Source organism: Alligator sinensis, unplaced genomic scaffold, assembly GCF_000455745.1.
Source record: "Alligator sinensis unplaced genomic scaffold, ASM45574v1 scaffold1107_1, whole genome shotgun sequence".
NCBI lineage: Eukaryota > Metazoa > Chordata > Crocodylia > Alligatoridae > Alligator > Alligator sinensis.
In genome coordinates, this window is record NW_005842787.1 from 157,046 (window position 1) to 169,081 (window position 12,036).

At 42.7% G+C, this 12,036-nt stretch overlaps 1 protein-coding gene across 1 annotated transcript in view; it reads left to right on the forward strand.

The window, feature by feature from the left end:
• Window positions 1-3: 3 nt before the first annotated feature.
• The window catches only part of N4BP1 (NEDD4 binding protein 1), a gene marked incomplete at its 5' end in the record, with an annotated part of 22,933 nt that continues 10,900 nt past the window's right edge, over window positions 4-12,036 (forward strand). The window contains 2 exons of the mRNA XM_006034970.3: window positions 4-30; window positions 6,571-8,351. Coding sequence (XP_006035032.1) covers window positions 4-30; window positions 6,571-8,351 — 1,808 coding nt within the window. The remainder of the gene's footprint in view (window positions 31-6,570; window positions 8,352-12,036) is intronic.

The following is a 12,036-nucleotide window of genomic DNA, read 5'->3' on the forward strand; positions in this document are numbered from 1 at the left end:
GGGGGCCGCCGCGCCGTGCGCAGCGCCAAGGTAACCGCCCGGGGCTGGGGGCGCCGGTGCTCCCGGGGTGAAGTGCTCCCCTCAGGCGGGAGAGCTGGGCGCTGAGTGCTGGCCAGATGCGGGTGTGAGGAGGAAGAGACCAGGTGAACTTCCTTGCTACCTGGCTTGGCCCCGTCAGTCCGCCTGACCTGGCCTGCAGGTTGCCAGCACCTCTGTCCCCTGGGTGGGAAATGTGTCCGGCCCTGCACGTCCTGGCTAGGTTGTAGCCTGAGCCCTGAGGCCCACATGAAGCCTGGTTGCAGTCTGACTGTAACCGCTTGGTTTCTTTTCAGTAGCTGGGTGGACAGTTTAAAAAAACAAAAAAGAAAACGCGATGGTTTAAAAAAGGAAAAATTGTTAAAGCGACTCGATTGTTTTTTCCCCCGCCGTGCTGCTTGAAAGGAGCTTCGACAATGCGCCGTGTCGTAGCAGTTCTGACCGTTGTTTTCATGGCCTTTCTGTGTCCTGCACTCCTGTTTTTGCATTTGCCTGCAACTATGTTAACATGGTTTTTCCTACCCGTGGCGTCAGTTGGGACATTAGTCCCGAAGTGTGAGCAGGCAGAGCCGAAGCTATTTGACCTGTTTGGTTCATGGAGTAGAAAGCAGTGTCTGGCTACCTGAAAGAGTTGGGGTACAGGGAGCTAAGCCACACAAGAGCTAACTAGTCTTGTTTCTACATCCCCTGATGCTTTATAGTAGTAGTGCCCAACTGTTTTGCTTCTTGAGCTGGATGGCTCGTGCGGGCTGGGTCCACGAGCTGGATCCATTCCATGGGCCCAATCCACAAGCCCTATGGTAGTTGCAGCCCTGCATGGAATTGGTCCTGGCCCATGTGCTGGATTGGGCCCCCCTGTTACCCCAGTCCTGCTGCAAGAGCTCTGGCCTCATACAGGCCTAGCTACTGCCCATGAGCACAGGATCAGGTCTTGCTGTCCACCCAAAGCCCTGCATGCTCCAGGTTGGGCCGAGCCTCCCCACATGCACAGGATAGGGCCCTGCTGCCCACCATGAGTCCCACACATGTGTTGTGCTGCCCACCCCCCTGCCTAACACATGCAGGGTCAGGCCCCACTGCCTTGGTCCCATGCGTGCCTGGGGGGGCCCCATCACCTACCCTTGTGCATGTAGGTGGGATCCCCTGTGCAGGGCCATGTCATCTGGCCCACGCCGCTTGGAAATTTGTCAGTAAAGGAGCAGTGACAGCATTAATTGCCACCCTTTCCTGCCAGATTTCCAGACCTTTGAGGAGCCCAGTAGGCTGGATCACACCGCTTCATGGTCTAGATCTGTCCCACGGGCCAGGGGTTGAGAACCCTTGTTTTATAGTACTGATTAGGGTGCTAATTTGCTGTGCTTAGGAACGGCTTAGTTACTAAAATTTCATCTATAGCTAACTTTTTTTTTGAGGTGCAGTACAGTGTTGCAGTTGGCATTATTCAGTTGTTTATGACAGCGGGAGCCAATCTTTTTTTTTTTTTTGGCAGACATGCCATGTTTAGCCAATTGGCATTCTGATCCCTTTTCTCTGCCCAATCTGCTGCTCTGCTTTCAGCTGCCTGTGCATTCGGTGTTGTGCTGCCTGTCCCTACCCTGGTCTGCTGCATGCCACACACCTAGCCATGCTACTTGTAGCAAATTTTCAATAGGTTGGTCACCCCCTGTTTATAATATGATCATGGCAATGTTGGGCCATTTGAATTTTGGGAGAATGTTAAATGAGCCTTTTACTCTGTTTTGAAACCATTTCACAACAAAAATTTCCTTAATGGGTATTTCTGTGCCTGACTTTAATTAGTTTTAGCTTTGCATTTTGCTCTGTAAAGTCTTTAGGTGTGGAGATGTATAAGAACTTCTCAGTAAAATGCTGTGGATGATTTGGATTGAAAAAAGTTGAATCTCCCAAACTTAAGTTTTACGGTACTATAGGTGTGCCCAGAATCCCTATCTGATAAAGTTGTATAAAGAAATACAAAATCCTGTTCTTCCCCAGACAGCTTAAAATGCAGTCTATTAAGAATGTCTTTTCCTAATGTCAAGGTCTGATGAAAGTAGCAAATAACTAGAAAAATTCAGAAATAACAGTGTAGACCGTACATTTTTCAGAACAGTGTAAATGAGCTGCTCAGGATACCTTTCTTGAAAGTCATTTTATTTTTTCAAAGAATTCATGAAACTTGTAAAAGGTGCAGGGCTGAAACTGCTGTTCTAATTAGTTATATGAGGAAGAACAGTACAAGACATGCAATAGGAAAGCCTAATGTGCCATCATCCTGGGTTAGAGAAATAATGTAGGTGATAAAGGAGCTTTTGCCATGCACTGACCTCTTTCCCAAGACCACCAAAGAGTGTTTTCTGTCTTGGCAGACAAGGTTCTTTGGGTGAATCTGATATTTTTTTATTAGACCAATTTAAATAGTTGGAGAACAATTTTTAAGCAAGGTTTCAGGTTCAAAAACCCTTTGTCAGGCTAAGGAAGTGTCAGCAGTTGATGACTTCTGTCTTGGGGCATTTATACACATACGTTTGTCTGCTCCAACATGCTGAATTTCCGGCACACTGGAGCAGACTTGATTAATCAAGTCTGTGGATCATGCAAGCTGACGCACCTGGCGCTGCGTTGCATTCATTTGTATAAATGGTGACATGCGTGTCAGTGCTAGGTGGTGTGCTTTGAAACTAAAACACCTTTGATGTGTTTTAGTTCAGAAGTGCACCGCCGCCATTTTCTCAGCACTGATGAACATTTCACCACTTATACAAATGTATGGGATGCATTGCAGCACTGGGTTCCTTTAAAAGTTCCTGACCTGGCATCACATGCATGTGTGCATGTGCTCTTAGTTTTTAGCTTGGCTGAAACAGTTGTAGGTGGGGCCCAACCTTTTAAGAAGGCCTCCCACAGATTAGCCCCATTCCTTCCCCCAGGGCCACTCCTATCCCTTTCTCTTGCCTGATCTGCTGCTCTGTCCCCTGAGCAATTCCTGCTCTGCTTTTGGCTCCCTTCCCTATTTGCTATCAGGATGGATTTGATTTAAATAGTGATTTAAATCACTGGTCAGGGCATTGTCTGAGGAGAGCCCCTGCTGTCATGCAGTTCCAGAGCCCAGGGGGTGAACACTGTTGCTGTTCATGTTTCTCTCCCTACTAAATTCAGCAGCAAGGCGAAGTAGATGAATGGCTATAGCAGCACTCAGCCCCCTCTTTCCTTCCCTCCTTCCCCTTACACTCAGTTCTTGGGTGGGATCTCCAGCCAGGCCTTGCACCAAAAACTAACGTGGCATAGTCAAGGGGTAGTGAGACCAGGCACCGCATCCCTTCTGGATCCACTCCAGACTGAGACATCAGTTTGTCAGTATTTTAACTATTTTGATGAGCAGGGTTAGATGATATGATGGTTATAAAAAAAGATAAACTTGTTGCTTTTTGCTGAAAGTGAAGTGCATACTGGTTGGTTGGTTGGTTGTTTGGTTTGTTTGTGTGGGTTTTTTAATAGCTCATAACTGTTAATTACTTTTCCATTAGCTGTTTACAAAGTAAGTCCATGAGCACTCTCACTATAGTGAATATGTTTATAGGTTCAGGTTATGATAAGTAAAGGAACAAAATATTACCAATTCCCACAAGGTAAATAATCTATGAGAACTTGAATAATTGCCCCAAGTGTTCAATAAAGTAGCTCAGTGAAAGAAAACGCATCCAACAGACAACAAATTAAAGTATTACTAATAATTCACAAACCTTGTGTAAAGAGGAGAGCTAACATTTTTGCCTATCAACATCCTCTACAATATCCTTAAAATAACTTATCTGGAAACTGCTGTTTGTCTTTTGGAAGACCTAAAAGACAGGAAATGGACACTAGAACCTTTCATTTTTAAGTCACTAATTTAGATCCAGTCCAGAGAGGTAACAAAGTTTATTGCTGATGACCTGCATGGCATTTAATATTTGACAGCACTGTTGGCTGTCACAGTAGGGAGTCCAAGCATTTGAATGCCTGATATAATAGGGATGGAAGCCTGTGCTGGTCATGGCTTGTAGAATATTCACTAACCATTGCCATTGACTTAGTCTGCAAGTCCTGTAATGGAGAACTTCAGGTTTCTCATTCACAAGCAATAAACTCGTATCAGAAAGCTTTTGTGGTGTTTGATAAAAGAAAGTTCCCACATTCTGAATATTTGTTTCCCATGTTCTTGCAGAACCTTATTTTCATGCCCCAGAAAAGAGTGATTTCAGATATTGTTACTGTACTGGTTCATACTCTTGCAATAGCCAATCCTTAAAGCTACATTGATGTAAATCAAATATGGTATCAGGCCTTGTTGCATTGTCTATTCATAACATTTAATTTTAGTTCAATTTAAAAAAGAAACATATATATTATCCAAGCAGAGCAGCAAAAAGAGCACATTTAGTTGAATATTTACTTCATTTATAACATTTCAGATCGAAATTACAAAATATTTTGTAAAATTATCAGTACTGGTAAAGCTGCAGAATGCTAATCCAATACTTTTGGGAACAGCCAAGCGATCTAACCTGGAAGTTTTGATGTTGGTGCAGGTAATGTCTAGAAATGTAACAACAGAAATGCATTTAGAGAAATAAATATATTTTCCGTGTTTACCCTGTTTTGACATGGAGGGAAAAGGTTGGTTCTGGAGTTTTGTTGATCAGTTTAATTTCCTGCTAATGCCCGTGTCTTCAGAATCATATTTTTGCAGAATTTGTTTTCAGTGGGCACTATTGGGGACAAGATTCCCTCTAAGGTACACGCATGCATGGCTGAGCACAGCTAAAAGTGTGGCTGTGCACAGCCTTTTTCAAGGCCGCGCACCAAGAGAGGCTGGCGCGGGGGGCTGGTGCGGGCTCCGCCGGCTCTGGGGAAGTACTCCACTGCCTTCCCCGAGTGAGGCTCTGCTGGCTCTGGGACACTGCTCTGCTCCCCTGCATGGCCTCGGGGGGCATGTCCCGCAGTGTCCTGGAGCCAGCGGAGCCTCACTCGGGGAAGGCAGCGACTCCTCCACGATGTGCGGCAAGGCAGGGATGGAGGCTGGGGCAGGGGGCTGGCGCGGGCTCCAGGGAAGTGCTCCACTCCCCGGCCTTGATGCAGGAGAGCGGAGCACTTCCCCGGAGCCGGCGGAGCCCCCAGCTCTAGCCTCTGGCCCTCAGCCTCTTGGCCCGAGTCCAGCCTCTGGCCCCCAGCTCCAGCTTCCAGCCTCTCAGCTCCAGCCCCGGGCCTCCAGCCCCCTTTGATAAGCGTCCCACATGGACCAAGGCAGCGTGCTCACAGACCGAGGTGGCACGCTAACGGACTACTGCTCCTTAGAGAAAACATTGGTTGGGGCACAGTTATATTAGACCAGTGCAACACTGTTTCCCAGATGTACCTAATTTGGTATTAAGAATTATATGTAGTATTAGAATGATGTTATAGCCATGATGGTCTAGGGATTATACAAGGTTTTCTTAAAGTGCTATCTTTTACAGTATTGGACCAACTGCATAGTTGGGATAGGCAAGCTCTCGAATTCAAGACATACAGCGCTAACCTGATTAAAAATAGCCTGCATTTGAAGGTTTGTCTAACTATCCCAATTAAGCAGTTGCTCCAGTAAAAGGTATCCTAAGAAATTCTTGCCAAGCACTATAGGGAAATTGCCTTCATGAATTTGACAACTTCTTTATGCAAACTAGTTTATACAACATTACCTTATGACACTGTGAATTCATTAGCAGGGCATGGCTTCTCTAACCAGAATATAAGACTAGTAACATTTTTCCTACTTGTATTTATGGTAATGCCTCTTTAAGGCTAGTAAACACTGCCAACTTTAACAATACTGAAAACATAAGAAATAGCTGTACCGCAGCAAAGCATAATAAAAACAAAGGTGTTTCTAGTCCAGGAGATCAGGTTCTCTTTCACACCTGATCCAAATGGATGTTTTCTGTATCCCAAGAGAAAATGACTTAATTACATTTTTAGATTCATATATACATTTTTAGCTTGGTGTAGATTTCAGGGTCTGACCCTAAAGGCTTGGGGATTTTGACCCTACAGAAATTATGAAACTGTCCTGAGGCAGGTCTAGAAACCTTCATATCCGTACCTTACGTCTGTGTAAGTGTAAAAGCTTGCTTTGCCATCCAGTATGGTATTCCACTTTTATGAAATGCAAAATAAATTACAACTTTTGCTGTTGGAGCAAAACTACCTTTGACTTTAAAACTAGGCTATTGCCTTCAAATGTAAACAAAATTCTTTGAAACTCTCTTTATACTTTTAGGCTATTTTCCTGTGAAATCATTAATGGCTATTTGAAATGTATCTTGATTATGGTATCTAGAATATTGTTAAAGTTTACATCTTCATACATTTTTCACTGTAAACTGAGTTTTTCTGTTGTTGAACACATTTATCATAGTTTCAAACAAGAACAAATATATTCACATTGTATATACACTTCTTGATTTGTAGCAAGTTCATTATATTATCTTCCTTTCTCTTTTTCTCTCATCATAGGAGTATATTAAGGGACTCTGTGAACCTGAACTAGAAGAAAAGGAACATTATCCAAAGGATATGCATTGTATTTTTGTTGGTGCACATAGCCTGTTTCTTAACTATCTTATTCAGGATACCTGTGCTGATATAACAGTGTTGGAAATAGGATTACTTAGTGTTAAGGGTAGTGCAGAAGCTGTTGTTATGGCTAGAAGTCACGTTCAGCAATTTGTGAAGCTTTTTGAAACCAACGAAAGCTTATTAAGTGACAGAGAATCGGAGATAAAAAAGCAATTTAAACAATTTGTGGAAGCACATGCAGATAAATATACAATTGACTTGTTAATCTTGCCTAGCTCATTAAAAAGAGATCTTTTGAGTCTTACACAAATTAAACATTGTGAAGAGGGCAATATGATAGACCTTACAGATTCTGAAACCACAGAAGAGGTTTTACAGAACAAAGCCCCTAAAATAACTGTAAAAAGTAGAGATGGAAAAACAGTTCAGGAGGAAGCAAGAAATAATGCTGGAACCCCGGTAACAGAGCTGACGAAGCAAATGGACACAGTGCTTTCTGATGCACAAGGAAGGTGTTTTGTTCCTATAAATGGTGTGACTGCGTTGGAGACATCTGTTTCCAAAGAGAGACAGTCATGTAAGAGGAGGTCTTCAGATGCTGAGGAAAGGCTTCCTAAGAAACAATTTTCATTAGAAAGTAATCAGGAGGGCAAGCCTATACCATGCAGTGATCCTCCTGATGAGGATGTAGTTATTGATCTGATTTCTGATAGCTGCACTGAATCAGATGATCCAAGCTGCAAAGAAGGTGATGAGGAAATGGAATATAAGATTCTTGTAAACTTTTTCAAAACCATGGGCTATTCCCAAAAAATTGTAGAGCAAGTTATTGATGAACTGGGACAATTAACGGAACCATTAATACTCCTCCAAGAAATTGAAAAGGAAAATGAAAAGTTTCAGAAGGAAATGGAAGAGTCACCTCAAATATCAAGATGCACAAGTGTGCGCCTAGGAGCTAGTACAAATCGTTTACACACTGAGAAAGAGGGAGCAATTTCCAGCAGTAAAAATCGTCTTAAACCCAGTCATATTTTGAAGGAGCCAAAAAATGTACAGCAGAAAGTAGCGGACTTGCCACATGTACAGGTCAATGCAGAAGCCAAATGGTGCATGTCAGACTGTAAAAACAAAACTGCAGTTCCTTCCAGTAAAACTTCAACAGAACGTTGTAAACAGAAGGGGTTTAATTCTGATCAGCGTCATGGCTCAAGGACAAGTGATATAGAAACTGATGGTTTACTACCTTTGAACACTGTAGCATCTAACACTGTAGAGTTGATGAAAGATGGGGTGCTAAAAGATGGTGACTTCATAGCAAGAGGGAGCTCAAGCCAGCAGCAGACACCAATGCAGACTGAATTTGCAGGTTGTCAGCAAAAATCTATAGGGTCTGCACAGAATAATCAACCTGTTCATGAAAATCAGCCAGCACCTTACAGCACTTCTCAGTTCACACTCATTAACCAACACCCTTCTCAAAACCCAAGGCTGCTTGAACTTCCTCACCCAACTTCTGGTTGTCCACCCCAAGTACATCATCTAATTCCAGACTGGAAGGCAGTGGGAGCATGTAGTCGTCACACTGATCCCTCAGTTACTGGGGTTCAAAGATTTTTGGAGTCTCTAAAAAAGCCATATAGACTGGAGCTGAAAAATGAACCTGGAAGACCGTATTTAAAACACATCATTATAGATGGAAGCAATGTTGCAATTTCGTAAGTATAGCTAGTTTGCACTTCTTCCCTTTATAAAAACTTGGTGATTTTTTTTAAAGAGAAATGGGGAAGAGGAGAACGCTAACTTGCATCATTCTTTTTCTTATTTTTAATTGTATTTATAAGCTTTTGTTAACTAGCCGTCAGGTAATCAGGAGTAGGGGTGCACTGATATATCAGTTGGCTATCGGATCAGCACCGATTAAAAGGAGAAATGACATTATTGGCTATTGGCTTTTTTTGGTCATTGTAGCTGATAGCTATTGCTGCATGCCTGGGGCACCCTGACAAATGTAATCTGGTCCCCGTGCCGTGCCGGTGGCCTAAGCCCATGGCAGACTACAGGTCCCAGCGAGGCAGCAGAGAGCGGTCACGGGGCACTGTGCTCAGCAACAAAGGAACTGTTACCAGCTCCTCCTCCTGCTGCTGCTATAGCAACACTGCATATGCAGCAGGGGCCTAAGCGCCAGGGCTGTCGTGGCGATGTTGGGCTGCTTGTGGGCAGGGCAAGGTCCCATGCAAGGGACATTCCGCTTTGCCAGGCACCAGGCTCCTTTGCAAAAGTGGCTTCTCCCTGTCGCCATGGGAGCTTGGCTGCGCGGAGCCCACTGGCACTGAGTCAGCAGCATGTTCTAGGGCTCCAAATGTTCCCAGCGCCGCTGTCCGCATGAGGGTCCACGCCATCCATCCGAGATGGCAGCACGGGGAGCAGGGCTGCAGGTAAGAGCCATGGCAAAGGGGGCTACCAACTTGGGAATAAGGCGGTCACCGCCTTCCTCATTATTGGTGCACCCTTATTATCTACTATTCCCACAGCTTTCTAGCAAGTCTTCTTGTAGGTGGATTATTTTGGTCAAGGGATAAAGAGGTCTGTCATTTGGAAGTTAGGTGGCTATTTACTATCTATTTTCCATGGTCTGCCTTATGTTTTGGTTTTGACTTCTTTAAAATATGCTGTTTCACTTAGAGTTCACAAGGTGGTTTGTGCTATAAAAGTTCTCTTCAGGACCCTAAATATTGTGCTGATTTGGGTAGCGTAAGGATCCATACAGGATAAAATAGTAGCTTTTCTTATGATTGTAGCAGTTTACAGAAGATATGCATATGTTTTATAAGTTACTTGTACTTCATCTGCTAAATAATTCTCTCTTGTATGTGGTGGTGACACTTTTTTTTAGGAATTTGATTAAAATAGGTATTCTAGTTAAATACTTTTGTAAGCCAAAAACTCTTTATCTAGTTGTTTTTGATAAGTTTTAAATGCTGTTCTGTGATATTCTTAATTTGGATTTTATACCCTACAGAAAAGTGGGTCTTGAGTCTTGCATGTATTCAGCAGATTGGCTTTGAATTTCTCCAATTTTAGATACATTTATAGAAACATTAATAAAAGCAACTGTAAATGACCAGAGAAATAGTTCACTTCATATTTTCATAAGAATATATCTTCTTTTAAGAAAAAAAATATGACTCTTCATAGTGTATAAAACAAAAACTTTTTTAGGGTGTTGGGAAATGTAAAATTCTTTATCAAGATAAGGTGCAAAGTTAAAATGGAATTTAAGTCCTACAACAACATCTTTATCAAATAGCTTTCAAAAATGAAGTCTGGCTAACCTCGGGCAATGTCTCATATCCCCAAAATTCAGAAAGGGAACCCTGCAATCATCATGTATCATAGCCTGGTTTTATACCTTAATAAAACTGCATGCTTGAAATTACAAAGAAGTTATGGCAGGCAGCTAATGAACATGTTCTATGGAGACTACATTATCTACTATTTTATTTTAATGCCTGAACTATGAAAATATTTTTATAAAGTACCTTTGTAGTTAAAGATCACCCGCAACTGTAGAATAAAACGTTCAGTTTCTTACACCTGCTCTTAAGTTGCCAGGCCAATATTTATGCTTCCTAGGTCATACTATCATATATTAAAAAAAGAAATAAAATAAAAATGGGGGTATAGTCAGTTTGCCTGGAGGCCTGTTAGTCTAGGCAAATGCAGACCTACAATAAGTCTCCCCTTTCTGGTTGTTCTTCAAAAGAAGACACAAAGATAAGTGAAAGTAGCAAAACTTGAAGTGCACAAAATGTACAAAAAAGCTTTTCCTTTATTCTAGTTAACATTAGGTTTTTCTATTTTTACGCATTCTTATGGATAAAGCTGAATTTGGGCTTTTGACACCTGCTTTAATTACATGACTTCATATTGCATGGGCTGATATTAGAACATGTATGAAAGTAAGAGCCAAATTCTGTTAGTTAAATGGACAGGCTAAAAAAACTGTTTTATTGACTTTAGTTAGTTTACTGCTCAAGTTAAAATGTCTCTTCCCTTTCTGTTTCCCATTGGAACTCATAAGGCCCCAACAAAGTTCTAACGTCTGTGGCTTTTTGTAGCAAAAACAATTGACCCAGGCTTCCAAGAAATATTCTATACTTAAAAGGCAAAAAGTAACCACTTTACTTCGTTTTCCGCAGCTTTACTTCTAATCATCAAAACTCTGAATTGATAGCTGTGGATGATCAAGCCAAGGGAATATCTGTTTTACTTGCTGACTCAACAGCTGAAAGGAAAATGTGTTAGAGGTAGAGGGGTTATTTGTTTTGGAGTTGTTTACAGTCTTGGAATATGAAAATGTGATCCTGCAAGAGCAATAGCAAACTGACAACTTTAAAAAAAACCCCAATCTTTATCTGTGTAATGCAGTCTGCCAGGAGTAGATTAGTTGATCTTCCTGCTGCTCTGCTTGCTGATACTAAGAACAGTGGGAATAACATATCAGGGCTGCTACCAAGAATTTTATTTTCTGCAGTGCTTGCAAAGTTTCTTTGCAGTGACAGTAAAGAAACCTCTTAATATTGTTAAACTTCAAAGCAGGCTTTTGGGAATAACTTACACCCAGTGGCTTTGGCAGGAGTAAGTCCTGCCTCAAGTCCTCTAAAACAGACCAGGCATTTTTTAAATGCTACCTGAATTCAAAAGCAGGAAGTATTGTCTGAAATGAAATCGAGTCTAATTGCCTTTATGTGGCAATTTAGACAGTTTCAAGAATGTCTCGTTCAAACAAGTAGTATTACAATATCAACAAGTAATGCATCTGTAGGATAAGCCAGGGGTGTCAAACATGGTCCGCAAGCCAGGTCCAGCCTGTGGGTCTCTGGACCAGCCCCATGTGGTAGTCCTGGCCCCACATACTGCATGTGACGTATGAGCTGGACCCGGTGCCATGCTGCCTGTACAAAGCTTAGGTGCTCGGTTCGGGCATGCACAGTGGCTCTGGGACTAGTCTGGACCAGGCCATGCCATATCCAATGTCCTGGCCTAGGCCAGCATGGTGCCACATGGAGCGTACACCCTGTGCTGTGTGCAGCATGCACAGCCAGTCCACTCTGTCCGGGTGCCACCAGAACCTTTCTGCAGTGCTTGCAAAGTTTCTTTGCAGTGACAGGAGATGAACAGATAAGTGCAAGTTCAGGCTTGACACCCTGCCTTGGCAAATCCCTCACCCCTACTGCCCAATCCCTCTGCAGAGAAGTTAGCACTATAAGTCATCAATGAGGGTGCCACTCAGTTCACGAAAGTTAAGGAAGGATGCCTCAAGTCCAAAAGAGGTTGAGAGCCACACCTCTAAGCTAAAGTTTTAATCTTTTCCTCCATCTACTTTATTTATTCTCACCT